General features: G+C 50.4%; 8 protein-coding genes across 8 annotated transcripts; 6 read left to right on the plus strand and 2 right to left on the minus strand.

Moving 5' to 3' along the window:
• Positions 1-932: 932 nt before the first annotated feature.
• On the plus strand, positions 933-2,561 carry N7471_002853 (uncharacterized protein; the record flags this gene model as incomplete). The annotated part of the gene is made up of 3 exons (XM_057275573.1): positions 933-2,010; positions 2,076-2,460; positions 2,519-2,561. 3 exons carry the CDS (start codon positions 933-935, stop codon positions 2,559-2,561), a joined length of 1,506 nt encoding a protein of 501 aa, XP_057140211.1.
• Positions 2,562-3,451: 890 nt separating this feature from the next.
• Positions 3,452-5,972, minus strand: N7471_002854 (uncharacterized protein; the record flags this gene model as incomplete). Its single annotated transcript, XM_057275574.1, has 2 exons — positions 3,452-5,714; positions 5,767-5,972. 2 exons carry the CDS (start codon positions 5,970-5,972, stop codon positions 3,452-3,454), a joined length of 2,469 nt encoding a protein of 822 aa, XP_057140212.1.
• A 615-nt stretch (positions 5,973-6,587) lies between these two features.
• On the plus strand, positions 6,588-9,755 carry N7471_002855 (uncharacterized protein; the record flags this gene model as incomplete). The annotated part of the gene is made up of 2 exons (XM_057275575.1): positions 6,588-6,671; positions 6,741-9,755. 2 exons carry the CDS (start codon positions 6,588-6,590, stop codon positions 9,753-9,755), a joined length of 3,099 nt encoding a protein of 1,032 aa, XP_057140213.1.
• A 243-nt stretch (positions 9,756-9,998) lies between these two features.
• N7471_002856 (putative mitochondrial methylglutaconyl-CoA hydratase (Auh)) lies at positions 9,999-11,047 on the plus strand (the record flags this gene model as incomplete). The annotated part of the gene is made up of 2 exons (XM_057275576.1): positions 9,999-10,363; positions 10,477-11,047. The coding sequence occupies 2 exons, from the start codon at positions 9,999-10,001 to the stop codon at positions 11,045-11,047; spliced, it is 936 nt and encodes a 311-aa protein (XP_057140214.1).
• A 1,086-nt stretch (positions 11,048-12,133) lies between these two features.
• On the plus strand, positions 12,134-13,384 carry N7471_002857 (esterase/lipase family protein; the record flags this gene model as incomplete). The annotated part of the gene is made up of 3 exons (XM_057275577.1): positions 12,134-12,454; positions 12,560-13,190; positions 13,254-13,384. The coding sequence occupies 3 exons, from the start codon at positions 12,134-12,136 to the stop codon at positions 13,382-13,384; spliced, it is 1,083 nt and encodes a 360-aa protein (XP_057140215.1).
• Positions 13,385-13,873: 489 nt separating this feature from the next.
• On the plus strand, positions 13,874-17,188 carry N7471_002858 (uncharacterized protein; the record flags this gene model as incomplete). Its single annotated transcript, XM_057275578.1, has 1 exon — positions 13,874-17,188. One exon carries the CDS (start codon positions 13,874-13,876, stop codon positions 17,186-17,188), a length of 3,315 nt encoding a protein of 1,104 aa, XP_057140216.1.
• A 798-nt stretch (positions 17,189-17,986) lies between these two features.
• N7471_002859 (flavin-containing monooxygenase) lies at positions 17,987-19,888 on the minus strand (the record flags this gene model as incomplete). The annotated part of the gene is made up of 3 exons (XM_057275579.1): positions 17,987-18,219; positions 18,288-18,482; positions 18,571-19,888. 3 exons carry the CDS (start codon positions 19,886-19,888, stop codon positions 17,987-17,989), a joined length of 1,746 nt encoding a protein of 581 aa, XP_057140217.1.
• A 1,812-nt stretch (positions 19,889-21,700) lies between these two features.
• Positions 21,701-22,843, plus strand: N7471_002860 (Aldo/keto reductase; the record flags this gene model as incomplete). The annotated part of the gene is made up of 3 exons (XM_057275580.1): positions 21,701-22,137; positions 22,207-22,746; positions 22,804-22,843. The coding sequence occupies 3 exons, from the start codon at positions 21,701-21,703 to the stop codon at positions 22,841-22,843; spliced, it is 1,017 nt and encodes a 338-aa protein (XP_057140218.1).
• Between the last annotated feature and the right edge of the window lie 690 nt (positions 22,844-23,533).

The following is a 23,533-nucleotide window of genomic DNA, read 5'->3' on the forward strand; positions in this document are numbered from 1 at the left end:
CACCATCAATCTTCTCAACTCCAGTACCTACTGTACTCCCTAGAACTTCAGCTACTCCATATCAATACATTCTTGATACTTCATGCTTCATGCACGCAATATGGCAGATAAGTGGCATTGTACGGAGCACAGAGTACATACACTGCTCACATATCTGCATCACATTCCCCCGCTTCGCTAGACCGCCAGATGCAAGGAAGATCGACCAGCGCATAACTACATGTTCCTTTCTAACTTCGTTCAGACACACATGCGTTTTCATTTCGGACTCAGCAGGCCTGATTTGCTGTCACACTTTGACCCACACTGAACTGTTCAGAATGTCCAGCAACTCGGCAATTCCTCACCATTTTCCTATTTCTTTGATTTCTTTGAATTGTGAGGGAGAGTTCGATCGACAGGGATACAAGGAACCTCCTTGCGACACCATTGTCATTGGTCGATCTAAATAAAGCCCTCGGCGCTTCTAAGCTGCTTCAGATTGTTCCCGGACTGACTGGTGTGACGAATTGCAAGTCTCCATTTCGACAGGCATAGCACTTTGGGCTCGCTTTCAGCAGCTGACACTAAAACCTATTTCCGACTTTGGAACTCTGACGTTTCGTGTTTCTATAATAATAGCATATTCCCTTTATCAGGGAGAATGTCTGATGGAATTCGCGGGGAAATTGGAGATATCATACTATTTTCCATCCCCCTAGATTCCGCACCTTTGACACTCGACTCAATCTGAGACCTGGAATTCCACCCCTCCCCTAGGCCATGCCTGGGGTCCCTATACTCCTGATTCCATTGTGACTTCATCACTGCGATTCATTTCATGTACTTTATTTCCCATCTTCTTTTCTTTCCTTGCGCGCATGCCCTGATTTGATATCTATATTTTGAAAGAGGTATGAATCGGGTATTGATTCCGAACTGATCCGATCATCATGCCGCTCCAAACTAGAAAGCCAAAAAAGGATGGAAGAAAAAGGACATACTCGTTGGTGTCCAACACTACAAACGCACAGGCTGGTCCTATCGCAAGCCCTAAAACTGTCGAGAACAGTTCACCTTCACAACAGCCTAATGGGTTAAGACAAGCCCTAAACGCGCCTGCCGTTCCAGCGAACCCACCACGGAAATCCGCAGAGCCGGCGAAGAAGATGCCTAATGTGTTTGAGTTCCTGGAAGAGAATGAAGAATCGTCTTCAGACTCATCGTCGGTATCGTCGTTGTCATCGGAGTCCGAGTCCGAATCCGACGAGGAGCCGGAGCCTCCACACCCTATACAAACCACCGAGGTCCAGGCTCCCAAGCCGCGGGCAAATACCGTACCGCACGGAGTGTTGGTCTCAGGAGGCAACACACCCCCGAAGAAAGTTACCCAATCAGCTCCAGTGGTATCCAAAAGCCCCAAAGAACCACGAAAGCCCGCGCCGCCACCCGCGCCTTCAACAAGCAATCAGTTAGTCACCCGAAAGAGACAACTCACTAGAAAGCCGAGCCCGATCTCGACTGCAAACATCTCTCCAGGAAAAGGCCAACTAGAATTGTCCCGACCACAGACCTATCATGGGTTATCAAGAGACAGCGGTGCTGTCCACAGACCACCGCTCCCACCATCACCCCCAAGAAGTCCAGAAGATAGCCTTCACCGCACCACGCCGACAAAGCGACGAGACTCCAATGCATCGCAAGAGCCATCTGGATACGGTCTTCTAGCTTCGCACCTAACCAAGTCCGCCTCACAAGACAGCGGCGGCTTCCCTCCACTATACCGACGTTTCGAGACTGTCAACCACCGCGTTCTCCTCCACCTCCAAGACGAGATCTCCCAAATGGAAGAAGATCTCCACACGCTAGACGAGTATGAGGAAATGCATCGAGTCAGCACAGCCGAGCAGGAAGGCGCAAAGCCCTTGCCGGCTTCACGACGACGGGACGCTCAGTCCCAGGCTTACTCGTCATTGCATTACCGCCGCATGGATCTCATGAGTGTTTTGATCCAAAAGACAGAACAATATAGTAAGTCGTTTCCTTCCCCTTTCCATATTGCTATCACACGAAGCAGACCGCTGACCAGAATGCAGACAACGCCCTCAGCGCCTACAGCAAAGTCCTACAGACGCTCCCGCGAGCCTCGGAACAGGACATCACGGGCTATCGCGGCTGGATGAGAGAGCATAAGCCCGTCGCTGGGGTCGAGACACGGTTCTTAATCCATGACGCGGATCTGGTCTCCCTCACTCCGCGACTGGCTGCTTCTGCCGCCGCAGCACCCGTCTACATCGCCATTATCATCGCATCTGGTGCGCTCCTGCTGCCATTGTTGGCGTTTAGTCTTATTGCAGAGTTCTCCGGTCGTCTTGTTGTTGTGACGGTTGTTGGTGGTGCTGCGGCGGCCATTGCGGCGAATTATTCGGCTGGTATTGATACACTGGTTGACTCGAGGGATGGTTGGCGCTGTGCTACGATGTATGATTGCTTCGATTCTGTTGCTGTGGCTGAAATTGATACTGACCTTTCTTGATAGATACTTCGGTTTCATGACTATGGCTGCTATGTTCATTCCATAGCTTCGATGGCCGCCTTCCTCAACTTGGTTTCTTGTCTGCATCAACTTATGATTTACGAGTCTTCTTTGTTCTTTCATTTGTGTTTCCTTGGCGATGAGCTTTCTATGTCACTACGGCTTTCTTCTTGCCTTTTTGTGAAGGGAAGGTTGGAAGGGTACTGACTACTGGGCACGCAAGAAAGAGATGGCGTTCATTTTTCGGCGATTACTTCAATAATTGGATAGGCAGATAGACGAGTATCTCGGGCCTGGCATGTAATGGACTATGAGCATTGGGCAGGAGATACAGCGGACTCTGGGAGATACTATAGCAGGATGGGTGTTTTTATATTGGGGATCCTATTGAGCAATGTACTATTCATGAGATATAATTTTAGCAACGATTTGAAAGATATTTTCTTAATATTTCTCTCTTTACGGCCGAATCTCTACATTGGAAAGCACTAGCTGTACTGATATGCAGCATATTGATTGAATTGCATCGGAAGCGAAAACACAAGTAACTCTCTAAGCAAGACTTAGCTGTATAAGACTTAGCTGTATCGCAATGGTAGCCTGTACACCTAGGCCGACCTGTCTTGAAAAAAACCATCCACGCCAATCGCTTAGTCCATAATACAACACCAAATAAAGAAGAAATCATACAAAGCCAGGGATCAAGAGGTTCATTAACAACACAGTTGGGGAGAAAAAAAATTCGGAGACGCGGATCACATCCAGAGCTCATAATTCGAAACGAAAATAGAAGGATGAAAAATGCAAAAATCAATAAAGCAGAAAGCCGACTGTAGAGGAAGGTAATGTTGGAGTTTTCTCTGTTTTCAGAACCAAACCGCATATTTGAAATTTGAACACAATGCTACATGCTCAAATTCGCACAAATGTCAGACCCTACGTCGAAAGGGGGGTCCCATTTGCTTTGCTCCCTGGTGTTATGCTGCCTTCTTGGGAAGCACGGGCATCCAGCCCTTGAGGTTGAGGCGTTGAGGGACTGTGGCCTCCTGTCTGTCGAGCTGCCAGTTGCGCCTTGTTCCTGTCCATCAGCGCAGCTTGTTCGGCCGCACTACGAGAGTATGTGGCACTAGCGGCGGAGTTTGAGTAGCCAGCTTGTGAAGGAGTTTGGCCTGGGTACTGAGCTCGCTGGTTCGAGGTTGCAGTCGCGTAGGGCGTGCGTCCCTGTGGCGTGGCGTTGAATGTGCCTGGCTGCCTGGGCTGTGGTGTGTAAGGCTGTGGAGACACTTGGGCATATCCATTGGAAGCAGGGCGCTGGTATTGGGGAGCCTGGCTGCCCTGGCTGTACTGCGGGTTGATTTGCGCGTATTGAGGAGTGCCGCCTGGACGTTGACTGGGTGTGCTCGGTGGACGACCCGCACCATAAGCATGCGTGTATGTAGTTGGCGCAGAGGGCTGCCGTGCGTGCTGCGGCGTGACCTGGAACCCGGGCTGAGGCGGAACCCGAGCATTGGAAGCAAAGGCACGTTGGTTGTAGGCACTGTGAGAGCCTTGGTAATTACTAGGCCGCGAGGTAGAAGGCGTTGAAGTTCGATTTGCGGCACTGGCTGCGGCGAGCAATGCTGCAGCCCTTTCTTGTGACAAAGTGAAATCGTCCTTTTCCATGGTGCCGTTGTAGTCAGGAGTGTCAATCAGAACCTTTTGGCTGATATTCAACTCAGCGAGCTGATGACCGTCCAATTTAGCGACAGCATAAGGTGGCAAGTTGCTGACGATTGCAGCAAGGCTTGACTTGAGGGTATCATACACAAGGGCCTCTTCTTCAGAGGGCGTGTCCACATCCCCCACATCAAGGCCAGGGGTTTCATTCAACTCAGGCACTTGTTGAACAGGCGGCTGGAGATCAGAGGGAAGTTTGAGACTTCGAAGTCGCTGATAGGAACTAAGAGTGTCGAGCAAGTCGGAAACTTCCTGAAGCATTTGCTTGATCTCTTTTGATTCCGGGTCGACTTCACTACTCGGATCGGTCTCCATGATGTCCCCAGCAAAGTCTTGGGCGTTGAATGACTCAACCATTTCATCCAGAATGCTCTCATCAAGTTCACCAATATTGCCAGGCTGGGCGGTTTGAGTGGCATTTTGTTTGACGTCTCCCCATGGGACCGACAGCAAGGTGTTCACGCGGTCCGCACCCCGTTGTCCCCACCAAACCATATCCTTCGAAGCGAGCTGTACAATCGCGCCAGAGCTGTCGTAAGAAGGAGCAAATGACGAGAAGACACCCTGGAAAGCAGATGAATCAGGGCCAGTCCAAAGGGCAGGATCGCCATGCCGATGAACATTATCCGATTCTGCATGCTTTTCTACACGGTCCCAGTAGGACGGTGATGATGTGACTCCACCGTATTGAAGCCATTGGGTTGAAGGGAGAGGTGCTAGGCAGTAGTTGCTGCGCTCTCCCAAAAATGTCCTGACATCGAAAGTGGCGTCGAAGCGATCCGTCCATGTGGTCGAATTAGCCCGGTGAGATCGTTTGCGCGGAGGTTCCAGCTTTGGTAATGTTTCGCGTGGAGCGAACACCTCCCCAAATGTTCGCTTCGATGGTTGAGCAGCATCAAGGTTGTAAGGGATGACTTTGGTGGCTGTAATGCCATTAGGCAGGGCGACCTCGCGCAGCTCCTCCTGCACTTCAACAAACTTCTCAGGTCCTGATTCGGACTGCAACGGCACCTTCACCGATTTTTGAAGACTTGAGAATAGCTGCTTGGGATTCGATGGGTTTCCAAAGAGTGTCAGAGCCGGCTTATCCTCTCGCTGGCAGATATTGATCGCGTGAAGCTCTGTTGATTCGTCGGTATCGTCTTCCATTGTCTCTGTTTTGACCTCGGGTTGGTTGACGAAGGATTGGCCAATCAAGCTGTTCATATGTTTTTTGAATGCTGCGATTCGGTTGACCACCTCATTCAAGGGTGCCCCATCCTCTTTCGCGCCATTGGACTGAGATTGATTACGTTCAATTACAGCAGCTGATGCTCTTTCGATGTCGGAAAGAAACTCTTGCAACGTGTTGTATTTGCCCGAATTGACGCGTGTTTGGATGTTGGAGGTTTCTGGATCGCCAGAAACCTTTGCGCGCTTCGTTCGAGGTTTAGCAGTTGTATTTGGGAAGGGACAAGAGAGGAGTTGGAGTTCGGTGTCATGCCTATGACTTGTCAGCGTAAGACCAAGAACCATATACTTTCATCAAAGCTTACTTCAGTAGAAGCTCAATCAAGCTGCGAAGAGTTTCATGGAGCTTTGCTCGATCGCGCGAGGCGGTGGCACTTGAATCAGTGCTCGGTTTGTCGTCCTGAGTGGAGCGCTTCCGTTTCCCAGAGGTTGCATTAGTAGCAGGGTCGGGATGAGGTTCGCCATTTGTGGCGGAGATGGGGGTTGTGTCTCCAGCTTCGTCGGCGCTCATGGTTGCGAAGTCGCGCCGAGGTCAAGGTTGACGATACTTGCTTTGACGCGGTCCCCTCCAATGCAAATAGATGGGGGGTCCACAAATCAGAAGATTGAAAGTAAAGATTGGGAGGATGCGATCGTCGAAATTAAAATTTGCTGGCGATTTGGTGTTGAGGTTGATACTTGGTTCGGAAAGCAACCGGAGTCCAAGTAACCTCGATGGGTAGGGCGTTAAAGCGAATCCTTAGAGAAGATGGGGATCGCGAAGAGCGAGGGGAGAGGAAGATAAAACCTTCACGTCACTTCAATAAAAGAGGTGAATATAGGGTAGGAATAATTGTCAATAGTGACCAAGGTATTAGAACAATGATCAATGCAATAGGCCTCGAACAAATAGGTCAAGTGTTCTCTTTTTTCTGTTTTGGCTGGAGAGAACGTTCACTGGGCTGCGCTTTTCGGAATGGCGCGCCTTCTGACGATCCATCACGTGACTCCATTTTCTGCCGCGCGATTGTTGTATTTTTCCGATTCTTGACTTGAACTTCTCTCATCTTCGGAGACAAATACCTCTTTGAGCCTATTGAATGGGTCTGTGGCGTCCAGGCACTTTCACCCATGACTACGTTCATGGATGTCATCAGTTTTCAAGCATGCCCGAAGCCTTTCGGGAGTATCGCGGCTAAGAGCAGACCTGCTCAATAGTCGATTATACAAGGTAATTCCTTTTTGGGATTTGACTCTCCTCGTCATTGGATATAGTGCTAAATATTTTGATATGTTCTAGGGAATATCCCATCATGACACCAAATTTCCCCTACATTATCCGCGCAATTTCCTGGCTGGCCTAAGCCCAGGCAGCTTCCGTTCGTTCCAGTCCACTGCGTTCCTCAATGTGCCCGAGTCACTTGCAACCGACACTCAGCCCTCACAACTCGATGATTACTTCAACAAAAAGCGGTCAGATTCCTCACTAGACAAACAATGCGCAACAGTACTCCAAGACCAGGCGACTAGCTCAGCCGGAGAGAAAAGGCTTGAAAAGACCCCCAGCATCAGAGTGAAGCCGAAGCCCGCCGAATATCTCTCCAAAGCTTTGCGAAACACTGGCCATGCCCTTGGATATGATGGCCAATCAGCCGCGCTTGACCGGGCTCACTCTAAATATGCGCTCCAAACACAGAACGAGTTGAGGACAGTTGGTCGACCAAAGAAGCCGTCATTGCCGGTTATTCTTGGGGAGTACATACGAGAGGTGGACTCGTTGCTTTCGTCGGGGTCGGATAAGCCTGTGGAGAAGGATTTGGATATCGCTCTCCAGAAAGTATTCAGAAACACAAGTCATGACTACTTATCATCGCGTGGCTACGATGCCGCCGATGTGACTGCTTGGGCCTGGATCATGAAGAGCCAGAATCCCCATGAGGCGATGGTACGGCTGTTCTTGTTCGAAACTGACAGAGCCAAGTCTGGCGGTACTAGTCCAAGCATTCCACCTTTTATCCCGCTCCATCTTCTGAGACAACAAAACCTTGATGCTCACACTTTTCGTTTGCTCTTAATCCACTCTTTACATCTCATGAGCGGACATACCTTCCCCATCGCTGAAACCCCTGCTGGGGTTGCCAAACATGATCCTGAGCTATCCCCCGAGGATTTCCGCCCTCAAATCGATTCTGGCACCTGCATGATTTTGGTAGTTCGCCTAATCCGTCATGCTCGGCGCGTGTGGCCCCAATCACTTCTTACTATTGCACGTGCATTCGCCCGCTTCCTCTCAGCCCCAAGGGCGAATGACGCCGAGAGGTCAGTTTTGGTGACTCGACATGATGATCGCGTCAAAACCGTCAAATTCAATGAATGTCTCTGGTTACTTTCCATACCGGCGAACATTGCTCCTTACCGCTCCACATCTATCCAACAGCAAGCGCAATTTGAGCTTCTTCGAGCCATGGCCACCCACAAGCCTGTCCTTCCCGTCACAAGACAAGGGTATCGAGCAGTCGTTGCAGTCCAACTGGCCCATAAGAAAACATACGAAGAGCGCCAGTCTGCGGAACTAAAAGCTCCATCATGGCCTCCATGGAAGGAAGAGAAACTGGGAATTGATTCTCAGCGCGGAAATGAAGGGATGTTCAGTCGTGCGATGCAGGTCCTTTCACAGATGAAAGATGCTGGCTATTCACATCGTCTTTGGGAGGACATATCCTCGATTTTGGCGGGTTGGGACACCGATCACAGCCCGACGGTGCAGACGAGGGCTATGATGCGTCGCCCGCAAGCTTTACCGGACAGACATGGATCCAAGTCAAACCATCATGAAATGTGGGTTGCTCGGATTCGCTCTACGAGGACTGTCCGTGAGGCCTGGGCGTGTTTTCTCTCCTATCAGGACCGTGGCCTGCCTCCGAAAGGTGCAATGTACGCTGCCATGGCTGAAAAATTAATATACCGACGAAACACCATAGAACGCGAGTTTGACCAAATGAGTCATGCTCTGCCAGGTGATGGCCGCGAAGTTCACCCCGAACCAGCTTCTGCTCGTGACATTATCTATGTGCCCACAGAACCACCTACCGTGGATGAGTTCCTTGATCACATGCGTGGACGGGGGCTTCGGCCTTCTGGGAGATTCCTCGGCCTACTACTTCAGTCGGCTACCTCCTTGCGTTCGGGGTTGCATTACCTCCAATTCAGTGACCTGACAGATGCTCAAATCGAGACGCTCTCTATTGTGCGGGCCAAGCCTCGCAAATACCGCACCTTGGATCTTGAAGCTTTTCATGAATTGCCGGACTTTGTATTTGCATCGTTCATCAAGTTTCTATGCGCACATTCAGATATTGCTAGTCTGGATGTCGGTAATCGAGATATTCTCACAGCCGACCGTTTTCCGGCTTTGATAGCCACCGACTGCTCGACCGGTGCCAAGGTGGACCTTGTCGCATATTCCGAGGAACATCCAGAAAACCAACATCACCCAAGGGCTTTATGGCACGCAATCCAATTGACTAAATTGAGACGTGCTCCTTACACCCCGACCTGGACCCACATTTTATCTGCCCTGACCCGTGAGCGTCTAACCGGGTATTATGGCCCAAGAAGCCGAAGTCTACAGCGCATACTAGCATGGCATCAGGCTCTCAGAGCATTGAGCTGGATGCGACAGCGCGACGTCGAACTTGGCGAGGAAGGATTCCGCATTTTATGTGTGGCGTTTACGAAAGCCATTGACGCTGCCCTCAGACACCCTGGTACTGCCGAACAAAGCTTTGGGCTGATTGATAAAGCTCGTATTCGTCGTCTCAAGGCCAAAAACGAAGGCGATGACGAAGTCGATGCTTTGATGCAGCACGCACTGCAGGTATTGAAGCATCAGTTTGATCATCTCGTTCTTCCGGCCTCCAAAACTTCGGAGCATGCGGAGCGAAGTGTCTTTGCAGCAGAAATCGGTTCCGAAACAGAACTAAATGTTCCCTCGATGCTGCAAATACCATCACCTGCCACGCTACATGCCTTTGTTCGGGCTCTGGGGTCCGTAGGAGATGACGAAGGGTTGTTGCATCTGCTGCACTGGATGAGTCGGTCAGCTGATCTACTGAAAGAAGCTGCAGACGAACATGCAAACGGAGACAAAATGATGCGTCGAACCCTCGTGGCGATCAGGGTGTTTTTGGAAAGACGACAGCCACGGATTGACATACGGGTACCATCGGACCTGATCGTGGAGGCATACGACCTTATCAGCCGGACAGGCTGGGACTGGCCGAGTGATGCGGAGGTTACAGAATACTGCCAGTGACTGCGTATATGTTGTATATAATATTGTAGTTTTAGAGGATTTTTGTCAATGTAACTATATGATACCCCATACATCCCATTCATGTTGTAGCATTCGGTAATCGTCGGCCTCCAAGCTTTCCCCACACCCGAGCTCCGAGAACAACTTCCCCCGAGAACTTTTCAGCGCAGTGATCTATCTTTCTTCATTTTAATATCGCGGTCGAGTGTAATCCCACTCGATCTTTGAATTGCCACCTACACAATGGCAACCATCATGTCAACGCGCCTCGTCCGCCTCTCCGCACCCCTCGCCCACCTCCGGGCGACCGCCGTGCCTACCCGGGTTTTCATCTCTCGCTACAGCACCAGCACAGAAGAAGACATCATCAAGACCCAGCAGGTCCCCGCCCCAGGTTCAGGGCATGTGCGCGTGCTGCAGCTGAACCGGCCCAAAGCTCGCAACGCGATCTCGACCCAATTACTCGACACGCTCTCGAAGCATGTGGAAGCCATCGCCGCCGAAGGAGGCAACGGGCCAACCCGGGCATTGGTTATAGCGAGTAACGCAGATGCAGCATTCTGCGCGGGCGCAGACCTGAAGGAACGCGCCAATATGAGCATGGCCGAGTGAGAAACAATCCTATACCCGGCGCCCTGGTGCCCTGGTGCCCGGTGCCCCAGGCTTGAAGGGTCGAACCCACACGAACATATGCAGCTAACCACTGAACACAACTATCCAGAACCGAAGACTTCCTTCTCAAACTCCGCGCCACCTTCAAAAGCCTCGCCTCCCTCGAAATCCCCACCATCTCCGCCGTCTCGTCCGTGGCCCTCGGCGGCGGCCTCGAGCTCGCCCTGTGCACGCACCTGCGCGTCTTCGCTTCGTCCAGCGTCGTCGGCCTCCCCGAAACACGTCTCGCCATTATCCCGGGCGCCGGCGGCACATACCGACTGCCTCCGATTATTGGCGTCAACCGCGCCCGGGACATGATCCTCACCGGCCGCCGGGTGACCGGACCCGAGTCTTACTTCATTGGGCTCTGTGACCGACTTGTGGAGGTGCTGCCCGAAGAGGAGGCGCAGGAGGGCGTTGCGCGTGAACGTGTCCTGCGGGAGAGTATCAAGCTCGCCCTGGATATCTGTGAAGGTGGCCCTATCGCTATCAAGATGGCGATGCAGGCTGTCGCTGCCCACGGTCTGGGTGAGCGGGCGGAGAATGCGGCCTATGAGGCTGTCGTCGAGACTGATGATCGGTATGAGGCGCTGCGCGCCTTTGTTGAGAAGCGGAAGCCGGCGTTCCGTGGGAGGTAATGTGTGATTTAAGATGGATGTGGAGTGGTATATGTAGAAAAAGTGATCGACCTGGTTAAACTATATTATCAAGATGATATGTCCTATAATTCTATGGACTTTTATGTATAGGCTCTTCCTATTGGTAGCTCAGAAGAACTAAAACTGATTAAATAGACTGAGTAGAGTGATATTTTGGTACATACCAAGACATCATGTGGACATGGTTTTGATCATGAGGGCAATCCAATAGAGGTAATAACCTGGGAGGTGCAGAGAAAAAGGTAGGGTTTCTCCTAAGAAAAGTCGGTGACTGTAAATAGTAAATGGTGTTATATACAGTAGTCTGTGTTCAAGACTGGATCTGCTATATCTTGTTTCCATGGTTGTGCTTTAAACTTCTGGACATCTATAGGTTCTATACTCGGTAGTTCCTACCCTGGTCATCAATAGGCTACAATATACATATGTAGACTCTGCCCAGGTGTGTAAAAGTAAATGAGATTTGAAACAGAAACATCCAGGGAAAACTGCGAGGTCTAGTTGGGGCCAAAATTACAGGTGTTTCATTTCCCATGGTTGATCTACTACATGACTCACTGGCTGCCTACTTAGGTATATAGGAATACTCCAAGGCAGCATACCCCGAACAAGGCACACTGGGCAATGATGCAATGATGCAACATCGTACATGCCTATATGCAAGTCTATGAATAACGGCAACTCGAGGTCTGAGTGGCACGGTACCTGGCAGGTTACCCGATCTGACAGGGCTGTGCAAGGAACCCCGGGTTAAACTACCAATGGGCGAAACCCAAGACATAACAAAAAAGTAGATAGAGAGAATAATATGCGGGCCGTCACCCGGGATTCACAACCGATGAATAAACCCCATGGATCGACCAAAATAGTCCGGGTGACTTGGGTCAGGGGGGGGGGGAGGGGGCACACTGCCCACCCCAGTTACCCACACCCAGTCACCCTCAGTCACCTGCAACACATTTATAAAAGCCAAAGTTCGGACCGGCTCTTGACTTCTTCCTTTCCTCACATCTTCCAATATTATGGCAATAGCATCCTGACTCTGCTATTGTCCCATCCATTGCTATGTCCAAGCCTCGTATCGCCGATCCAAAGGCCATCAAGGCCTTTGGCTTGACGCAGATCTATACCCCGCGCGACGATCCTACGATCGATATTGTTTTTGTTCACGGCCTCAACGGACACCCTCACGACTCTTGGACCAGCAAGACCACCGGTTGCTTCTGGCCTACGGACCTTCTCCCGGACGTGCTTGCCTCACTCTGTCCTCGCATCCTTACTTATGGCTACAATGCCAATGTCACTGCCTTCACGGATGGAGCTTCGCGTGATTCGGTCGTCAGCCATGCTGAGACTCTTGCATCCAGTCTCGCTGCTAATCGAAATGTAGGTCAACGTCTGGACTGTTGCTTTTGATTGTTCTTGTCCTTGATATCTTCTTCCTTGCCGCTGGTATGGAGCTTCCAGAACTGACTTCAACTTCTTATATAGCTGCGAGACTGCTCCAATCGTCCGATCATCTTCATCTGCCACTCACTGGGTGGCCTGATTGTGAAGCGCGCCCTGATATACTCCCGTAGTCTCTCAAGCGAGAAGACCGAGCATCTACGCTCAGTCTATGTTTCCACTTTTGGCATCCTGTTCCTGGGTACACCTCACAATGGATCTGATATTGCGAAATGGGGCCTGTTGTTGCACAACATCTGCAATGCTGTGCTCCCGAAGAAGTTCATGGAGGCGTCTCCACAGCTTGTCAAAGCTCTGCGGACCAACAATGAAACACTGCAGCACATCAACAGTCTCTTCGTTGATACCATGGGTCGATTCCACATCTACTTCTTCCATGAAACACGGTCCACCGACGTGCGTGGTACCCGCGAAGTGATCGTGGACGAGCATTCAGCCGCACCGTATATGGAGGGTGTTGAGCGGGCGGGTATCGAGGCCGACCACAGCCATATGTGCAAGTTTGACGATGACAATGCGGCAGGCTATGAGGTTGTGGCGGAGGCGGTTCTCCGGTATTCACGTCAGGCTCCTGCTGTGATTACGGAGCGCTGGGCGGAAGAGAAGAAAGCCCGCACCCAGGAAAAGAAGGCCAAGGCTAGGGAAATCTATGACGGTGAGTCTTTCGCAAAACTTGTCCCTTCTTGATATGTGTTCTTTTGGATGCTGACTATTGCAGCAAGAATAGATGATCCGGCAAATCGAAGCATGCCTGATTTGAACAGAACCGGTAGGGATTCATACCTTCTCCCTGCTCCGGAAGTGGCTGTCACGTTGAGGGACTATGAGATTGAGGAGCCTCCTGTTTGAAGCTTTCCGGCGAGCCACATTTGCTTTTGGTCTTTGATTTCATTCCGTTTTCACTTCGAGCTCAGTTTGCTCACGTTTATCCTAATGCTTGTCTATGATTCCCTTGACCATTCGCTGCCGAATTAAGGGACTAAATACTTTTGCAAATCCACTTTATTCTGTTTGATACAATTTACATTGTGTTCTTTTTTTTTGTACTTAGCCTATTGGTCTTGTCCCCAGGGTGGCTCCCATCTCATGTCCTCAAACTAGCTGACCTCCAATCTTCTCAATATGAGGATCATCACATTTTTTAGAGTCACGCTGGCTGACTTCATCATAGGCCAATCCATATTGTCTCTACCACGTACCCCTGCGACAGAAGGGCGAAATTCCCCGGTATCTGATTTGGGAAACAGTGGACTTCTCCAAATCTCCCACTATTCCACCAAAGATTCACCACTATTCGTGGCACCTCCGGGTTTTCATCCTAACGCTACTTTTTTTGGAATGGAGAAAGAACTTGAAGTGTTGCACAACCGGTTGTTCAAAGCCAAGGCGCGTCCGGAAAAGACAATGGCCGTACTGATCTCCGGCGTGCCAGGCTCCGGCAAGACACATCTAACGCGGCAGTATGTGTTCACTCAGCGTGAATGCTATCCAGGCGGCATATTTTGGATTGATGCCAAGTCCCGCGAATCAATGTACAAGTGCTTTTGGGAGATTGCCCAAGCAGCTACACTGATTGAGCAGAAGGTGACCGTGAACCCTGAGTATCATGAGACTGAAAAGTACGTGAATGCAGTCCGCCTCTGGCTTCAGACACGCAAAGATTGGCTCCTTGTCTTCGATGGTATTACCTTCGACCGCGACGACGATATCAATAAATTCAGGGAGGTCTTGCCATGGAACAAAGAGTGCAGTATTATATACACCTCGGTCGACACAACGCTGCGCAAAAAGCAGCGGCTGTACGAGCCCTATTGTCTGATGATCTCTCGGTTGAAAGTGGAAGACGCTTGCAAGCTTCTGTTCAAGGATCTTGGGATTACGCGAGCGACACCTGAGCAAATCTCCAAGGCTACCCGGATAGTTGAGCACTACGAATGCCTACCCTTGGCAATCCATGCAATTGGGCACCGTCTCAACGCAACGGGTAAACCGATCGAGAAGTATCACGTCAAATCTCAGGTGACGGACAAGAAGCTTGCAGAGCCTTTCTTAAGTATCATGAACGATTTGTTTCGGTTGCAGCAAAAGCAGGCGCTGCACTTGATTAATCTTCTCTCGTTTCTTGGCCACCAGGTGCCAGTGGGCCTTCTGAACCTCGGTCGAGCGGCTATGGCCGCTGAGAATTTGGAGATCCAGACCAGTGCACAAGCCGGAGAAGATCCTGATCTCGATACCACACTTGGAACTCTCATTCACTATGGCTTGGTTGAACGGATTTCAGATGCCGATCTCTTTCAGCAGAGATCATCTGTGCCTAATTTTGAGGGCAATCAGATGAGCTCGGATGTGAAGACTGTTCCGGAACTCTCAGATTCCCTCACAGAGAGCAGCCAAGAAGGGTTTTTCTCCATCTACCGTCATGAATCGGTGGTTGATGTAGTCAAGATTCACAGTGTGGTGCAGGGGTTCTGTCGTGATGAGCTCCGAATCAAGGACGAGGAGAACAAAGGCATGATGAGCAAGAATGACCCTGGTTTCTTCGATACTTGGTTGATTGTTGCCAGTCGTTTTCTCATGACGTCTTACGAAGCCGCTATGGGACGGATGGCTCATTACGAAGACTGTGGCCTTGTCCGGGACTATCGAGAGTACGAAACTCACGCTTCACGACTGCTTGAGCTCTTTCCAAAGAAGGCAGCAATCAATCTCCATCCAATAATTGTTCGTGAAACACGAGAGAATTTGCGACAGTTGACGAAGATGATAAGCAGAGAAATAGAGAACATGTCTCCAAGCTCCTCAAACCACTCTCTACGGAATCAAAAGTCGGTTTTCGACAGGTCAAGCAGCTCGTCGTCATCATTCCGTGATTCGTCCGCCGACGAAGGTCTATCGCGCCGGTCTACCTTCAACTGGAGTGATCTTGGGTCACCTCGAGCGGAATCTCCCGAGGAGATGGCTGTGCCACCTCCCCAGTTCAGATTAGAGCTTTTCCCACCACATATATTCAGACAGGCTGGGTATGAATCCGAAGAAGGCTATGAAACGGACGGCGAAGTTAAGGAGGCAATTCGAATCTCTCCAGCCATGTCGCAAATAAGCCAAGCCACGGAGAAACCGAACAACACACCTCCCTCATCGAGCCCACCAACCACTGGCCTATCGGAGTGGCAAGTGGTCAATCGACGCTCAAAGCCAAAGTCAAATAAAGAGAATCAAACAAAGAGGCGGAACAATGGCCCTCGTCGCTTTAGAGATACTACGTTCGACACCCCACTGGTCAAACTGTCCTCCGTCCAAGGAAAAGGATCATCAAGCCGCACAGCTGCTGCCGAAACTGGGAGCTCTTTGATGCCGGCTTCGGAAGCCGAGAAAGCACTTACTGCAGTGCGTCGTTCTAGCAATTCCCAAGCGTCCGCTGACGCCCCGCAGCCTACAATCATCTCTCCACCAACAAACAAAGAGAACATGCCAACGTTTGCAAATGTGGCTACCCGACGAAGGTTAGAGGTAGAATCTACAGCGAAACGCCCATCATCGGTTCCCGTTTTGAAGGCTTTGGACCCAGCTAGCGGTTTGCATTTGAATGGCGGCTTGCAGATGAAACCGTCTATTGAATCGCTCGACAGTCAAGCGGGCTACGCCTTTACATCTCCGCTATACCATGATGTGTCTGAAGAATTGATGACCGAGCCTCTAAGTCGGTCAACGTACAGTGAGCCTGAGGTCAATACGCTCAGTCACCGCTACGGAGCAGATTTACATACCGCGCCTGGATCCCGGGCTCCCTCTCGGCGTGGTTCAGTGCCACATCTAGAGGTCCCACGAGGTCTATCTGCAAGCGTGCCATCCCTCCTTCCATATCCACCACCGCTACCATACGATGAGAACATCTCCGTCACTCTTCCAAGCCGCAGAAGATCCTCTCAACTAGCACCAGGCTCAATACCTGTCCCAGGCGCTCCTAGACCTTCTTCCATGGCTCATCCATCCGCAATCATGCCCAGCGCATTGCCATCGTTTAATACCAAAATGCACGTGGGCTCAGCCCCAGAGCGCTCCATTCCCGAGCCCATGTCGCGTGACTCTTCCGGGTACTCCCATCAATCATGGGTCACAGAACCCGTGCGGTATCCCCCGCGGTTCTCACCAATTCCGGGTTTCCAACAGGCCCCCGAGATGATTCCAAGTCCACCGTCGAGCATGCAACACCAACAACAAATGCTCGCCGGGCCCGCTAGCTGGACACCCGAATTGCCTTTCGCGGGCAGTGCTCTCCAGTCAGATCCCATTTACCCCAGCCCGCCCACATCATCACATGGTCAGGGACAGCTCGGCTCCATGGATGAGCGACTGAAGTATCCCGACCCGGGCTGGAACCCGGAGGTTGAGCCAGTGCGGTTTCTGCATTTTGGCGGACACCGCGTTGATGTGCGAGATGCACGACTCCGACTCAATGAATCGGCTCGCCTGGTGACAACGCGGCCCCAGCAGTATCAGCTGTATCATCCTAATCTGTCGGGTCCTTTGATTCAGCATGATGGTCATGTCTATGCGCCTGCGCCGCGGCTGGAGATATATGGGACTCGTGCGCGTAGTGGGAGTTCCCCTGTGCACCCTAACTATGCTGGGTTGGGAGTGCGGTACTCGTGATGGTTATGTATTCTAGTATTGGAGTTTGGAGTTGGTTTCTATTGTTTTCATTGTTATTGGTCTTGGTTCATTGCATTTGCATACAAGGTTGTTATTTTGGCGCGTTCGTTGTCTTTTATACTTGCTCATCTTGCATCTGTTTTGTTTGGTTTTGCATAGGGGCTTCTTTCATTTTGAGGCTTAGGTGATACCCAAAAGCATGGTGTTAATTGGAGTTTCGAGTTGACAAAAACTATAGCATCTAGAGGAGCTTCAATAGAAGGGTTGATGCACTATCTTCAACACACCATTTGCCTTATTTTCGCCTTTTTTATTTTCGCTAATATTTCACCACTAACGCCAATTGACGGTAAATCGGATGCCTAACTCGGCCTAGAATTTCGAAATATGAAGAGTGTAATTAAGTGTCATTTTGAGGGTGGCAGAGGACTACTATATATATCAAGAAGATCAAACTAGTCATATGAATACTACGGCTCAGCGAAGCAAGGGATCGAAAACGTTATGTAGATTTCAGCTACGCCACAGCACAAAATCGTTAATATATATACAGAGTGGGTTGAGACAACACAGCAATGATGTTTATCTACAGATCCAAATTCAAGGCTGCGTATGTTGTATGTCTCTTCTGTCATCAAGGAGGTGTTTGCATATGATGCAGTATTTCTCTTCCTCACCGATATTTCTTGCCAGGAATATTGCTGCTTAAGGGCCCACTTAGCATGTCAATAAGTTGCATCAAAACCGCGAGTTTAGGCTAGCGCCAGCAAGGTAGTAGACACCCTATGTATCAAGGACTCAAACTAGGACAAAAGGGTCATCAAAATACCACACCGGGTCGCCCTCCACACTGCTTTCGCAATGTGTAAAGCCATTTCCCATAAATTGGAACCTATTCGCCCCCTTGTATTCCAGTTTATAATCCTCCCATCGGACATTCTTCAGCATCTCGAAGAAATGCAGCCGCGAGCCGGGGTATATGGCTGTAACAGGGCCGTGGATTTTACCGTTCTTGAACCATGAGCGGCAGGCTATTAGATGTATTAGCAAAATAGTGGCATCTGACGGAGCTGCGAAAACCGGCTAGATAGACACTTACGCGACGACCAAACCAGGCGTTTCATTAGCTCGTGGGTGTGGTCATACAGGTCTTTGACTGCATCCTCTTTGACCTCGAACGACTTGATATTTTCCGTTTGCATCTTTTCAATCATCTGGAAAATATAGCGAGTATACCACTCCATGATTGGCAAGATCGAACTGTGGCTTGAGGGGCAGTTAGGCCCGGCCAAAACTGTATTGCATCGTAGGATATTAGCTGGTGCGTTACTCCCGACAGGAGACATCTACAAGTTATTAGGGCAACGCGAGAATTGGCTTACGGAACATATTTGGGAAGTTCGCAGTCGAGATACCGAGGTATCCTTGTGGGAAATCGCCGAATTGTTCCTTGATGTTTGCTCCTTTCCGGCCAATGACCGTAAACTGAGGTGCGAACGATGTCTCAAATCCGGTGGCGCAGATGACAGCGTCGACTTTATGTTCAAAACCGTCCTCGTCAACCACACCAACCTCAGTCAAGCGCACAACGCTCTTGTGGATGACCTCCACGTTTTCCTTCGAGAGGCTCTCCAGATATCCGGACCCTGGGGTCATTCGGCGACAGCCAAGAGCAAATTCAGGAACCAGATTCTCGGCAAGCTTCTCGTCGCCCAGTCTCTCCTTCATGATGTCGGCGATAAGCTCTCTAGAAATTTGCTGATCCTTAGAGTTGCCGTGCATAAGGTTAAAGCGTTTGTTCAACTCCCCTTCGATTTCGCGGCAGTATTTCCTTAGCACTTCGGGGTTATCCTGGAACTCTTTAATCTGTTCAGCCGAGTACTTGAAATTCGTGCCCCCTGGTCCAGCATACTTGGCACCAAAGCCGGTGGTGATCCAAACGGGGGATCGCAAGAAGGCATACATCTTGCCGACTTGAGGCTGGATGTTTGGGATGATCTGCACTGCGGATGAGCCACCGCCAATGACGGCCACGGTCTTGTCAGTCAAATCGAAAGAACTGTCCCAGCGCGCGGAGTGCATCAGTTTTCCCTTATACGAATCAAGCCCCGGTATTGCAGGATACTTCCACGCATTGACGATGCCGGACGCGGATATCAAGATGTCACACCAGTCGTCGTTGGCGCATCCGTCTGGACTTGAAAGTTTCAAATTCCAGTGACCAGATTCCTCGTCCCATTCAGCAGACTGGACCGCTGTGTCCAGCTGGACGTACTTTTCCAATTCGTACTTGACGGCGATATCCTTCATATACTGCCATATTTCCTCCGAACCAGAGTAGAAGCTGGACCAGGAAGGGTTTCGCGCCCAAGTGAACTGGTAGGAGTGGGACGGAATGTCGCAAGTACAGCCGGGATAGCGGTTCTCCAGCCAGGTGCCGCCGATGTCTGAGTTCTTCTCGTAGATCTGAAGGTCGACATTCTCTAGTAGTCGCTCGGCCTTGTGGGCAAGCTGGAGTCCAGAAGCACCGGCACCAACACAAACAACTCGTAGGCGCCGTTTTTCGAAGAGGGGGTGTTCGGAGATACGATACCCATTGAAATCCCGATTATACCAAGTGTTCTCATGCAGCGCACCCGATGGAGGAATGGCGCCGGTGTCCGGCACCGCAGATATGGTCATGATACGAGGTTCCGGCATGATGTTAAGCTGAAAAGGAATACTTGAATGAGAGAGAAGAAACACAGGATTTGGAGTTGGGGGTGACTTAAGACATGGCTGGAGCAGAAGAACCCCGCAAACAACCAACAAGGAACTCGAATGATGTCGCATCACGTCAACCAGTTACATGCAGGATCGATCCCACTTGCTGAGCTCTACCGAATAGAATCGGGTCATCATCAAGGTTCTTTCTTGCAGCGGACCAGGAGAGGTGGCGTTATATGGCACAACTGCAGCAGTACCCGACACATGCGACGGATGCGATGGACATGAGATGCGCGATATACGGGCTGGTTTCTTTCAACCCCAGTCTGACACCCTGCCGAGGCTTAGTGGACGAGTCTCCTAATCAGTTTGCGGGGTTTTCCCACAAGTTCCTGCTTTCCCAGAGATATGACTCTGAAGTTGACATCTGGCTCTATTTTCTGCCTTACGAAACACTACCACTATTGAATCATTTTCACTAAAGCTACGATCCGATCTAGCTGCGGAAACGACAGTGCCAACATGAATACCAAGGAGACTTTCTAACCAGCCTTCACCGACCCCCCTGGCAAGAACCTGGCTGGAATTCCCGCCAAAGGGCTCAGGCTGCCCATTCCCCCTGTATCACGGGCCCTCACGTATGACGAACCATGCGATATCACTTGGAACATAAATTCCATGCTTCCAGGGTCTATATCATCGCGTCCGGGTCTCTGGCGCGTAACACGGACAAAATCGTCAAGCTGCTCAAGGCAATTGGCGACAGCAAGGTAGTCGGTTTAAGGAAGGGAACCACGCGCCATATGCCGTGGTCTGAAATACTGAGCATCGCGGCCGGGCTGCTAACATTGACTCCGTCGTTACACTCGGGGCTGGTAGCGCAACTGACGCAAATATTGTCCTTTGGGTTTGTTACCACTTGGATTTTTGCGGACAAAGTGCCCTTGGAACATCGTGTGGCTTCTTCCGCCTTTGACTTTCATCCTGCGTGCCCAGAGGTAGGTCCTCATTAAGAGTGCAATCTGACGTTTTGACGGATTTCTAGTGCCTTGCCAATGATATAACTGAGCCGTTTCAGCTGGCTCGTTACTCGGCTGAGAGTTGGACATTACAGCGGATGCCAAGGAGCCCACGATTCCCCTCATAAATACCCCAACAAGTCTGTCCGGAGGAGAATATTTCAGCACCGCCGGGAGTCGACAGCCAAATCCGACGAATATGCCCAGAATCGCTTGAAAATGCTCGTCCCAAATCTGCTGAAGTGCAAAAAGGACCTCAGGATGTGCACACGAGACACTAGTGCCAATTGAACCGTGATACTTGCCATGTTCAGCCCCCGGGGCTGAGATTCCTATGGGTGGAAGCCACGTTATTGGTCACCAGCTAGGTTTGGAAAATACATGTAAGGCCTCCCACAAATCCGAGTCAAGCCGGCTAACAAAGTTTGTATTTCGTTTCATGAATACAGAGCCAAGAGGAGCGGGGGTTATTAGCCTCGGCCGGAAACTGCAGCAGGTTGATCGCGGTGCGTCAATGTGGATTCCTGCGAGCCAACGACGCGTTAAGTCCGTGCTTAACTCCGCCCAAGGACTTGTATACACCCACCATACAAGATATTATGCTTGTAATTATGCTGATAAACTGTAATTAATTGAACGAATCACGACACTATTGTCGTTTTTTAGTCCCTTAGTTCAATCTATACAAGCTTATTTAAAGAGTGCCACTCTCCCAAGCCTAGCTTGTTCTTTTGTTCGTCAATATTTTCGCTCTGAATATATATCTATCTCTAGTCTCTACCAAGCAATGTCTATTCCCCTCCGAGCCCTTGGTCCCAACGGTCCTAAGGTCCCTGCTGTTGGCCTGGGCTTGATGAGCATCGGTGGTGCCTATGGTCCAGCAGGCTCCCTTGATGAAAAGGTCGCTTTCCTGGAGCATGCGCATGCCACTGGAGAGTGGTTCTGGGATACTGCCGATGTGTATGCCGATAGCGAAGACATCGTTGGCGAATGGTTCAAGCGCTCTGGCAAGCGTGACGACATTTTCCTTGCTAGCAAGTTTGCTCTCCAGCCGGACCCCAAGGTGGGCTTGTCTGTCCGCTCTGATCCCGAATATGTCAAGCAGGCTTGCGCAAAAAGTCTTGAGAGACTTGGTGTTGACACTATTGACTTGTACTACTGCCATCGGGCCGATGGAGTGACGCCTATTGAGAAGACTGTCGAAGCTATGGTGGAGTTGAAGAAGTAGGATATCCCTTCTCCCCTACTCCAATCTCACTACATCGGCGCATCACTAACAGGTTGAGTATACAGCCAAGGAAAGATCCGATGCCTCGGCCTATCTGAAGTTTCAGAAGCAACTCTCCGTCGAGCCCATGCCGTCCATCCTATTACCGCATATCAAGTGGAGTATAGTGCCTTTGCACTGGATATCGAGTTGCCTACTGTCAACCTCCTGAAGACCTGCCGCGAGTTAGGTATCGCTGTTGTGGCCTATAGCCCCGTCGGCCGTGGAATATTGACTGGAGAGATTCAGTCTCCTGCTGATTTTCCCGAGGGTGACTTCCGTCGCATGGTGCCCAAGTTCTCGGAGGAGAACTTCCCTAAGATCTTAGAGTTGGTGAAAGGGCTGAAGAGTGTTGCTCAAGTGCATGGAAGTACCCCTGCGCAGGTTGCCATTGCGTGGCTGCTTGCCCAGGGACCGGATATCTTCCCCATTCCAGGAACCAGATCCACCAAGAGGGTTGATGAGAACACCAAGTCTGCTCTGCTGCAGCTGACGGACAAGGAGGTGCAGGATATCCGGGACTTGGTAGAGCGAACGGAGATCGCTGGCACTCGGTACCCTGCTATGTGGGTTATCATTTGCCCTTTTCGATATTCGGGGCTCCTTACTGATCGCGATTATAGGATGATGGGTAGTATCTTTGCCGATACACCGCCGCTGTAGACGGATAGCAGTTGGTTAGCATATTAAATACGTATTTACAACTGTCAGTTAGTTTGATTGAATCTAGTGTTAGTTCATCACGCAGCCAAGTCCGATCGTCTCTGATCGTGCCCGTAGACATTCCTAGAGGGTGTCAAGAAATGACATTCTGCAACCGCTGTGTTCACATGTGCCCGTATAATCCAAGTATACTACCTCATCCAAGGCAGAATAATGCAGACTCGGGCACAATTTAAGTTTGTTAGGGATCATCAGCTTGCCCCCGTACGGTATACGTACAAAGTAGGTCGGAATGTGGGGAAATGAAGCCATGGATCCTAGCTCCACACCAAACTCTAATGCTCGGGGGGCCGGAGGATTCTGCCAGGCTTGGGACCTTGTGAAAACCTTGGAAGCTTAGAAGCCCGGTTGTCGCGATCCCGGATGGGAAGGCGGTATCTAGATTCATTTGGACAATATTCTTCGCACAGCAGCTATCCATCTTCATCCACCCAATGATAAATCATGCATATGAAAGCCCGGGGGGCGGGTGACATCTGCCGTAGAGCCTCAATCTCTTTTTAATTGGAGAATTATTCAATTCATCATATATAACTACTTATAAGATAAATGAACCGTGTAGATGAAAATGAAATGTCTCAAAATCTGAGTGTATGGTCTGGTTACAGACATTAAGCTATACCACCAAAA

Source organism: Penicillium samsonianum (genome assembly GCF_028829775.1).
Source record: "Penicillium samsonianum strain IBT 33392 chromosome Unknown utg000002l_segment0_segment0, whole genome shotgun sequence".
NCBI classification, from domain to species: Eukaryota; Fungi; Ascomycota; class Eurotiomycetes; order Eurotiales; family Aspergillaceae; genus Penicillium; species Penicillium samsonianum.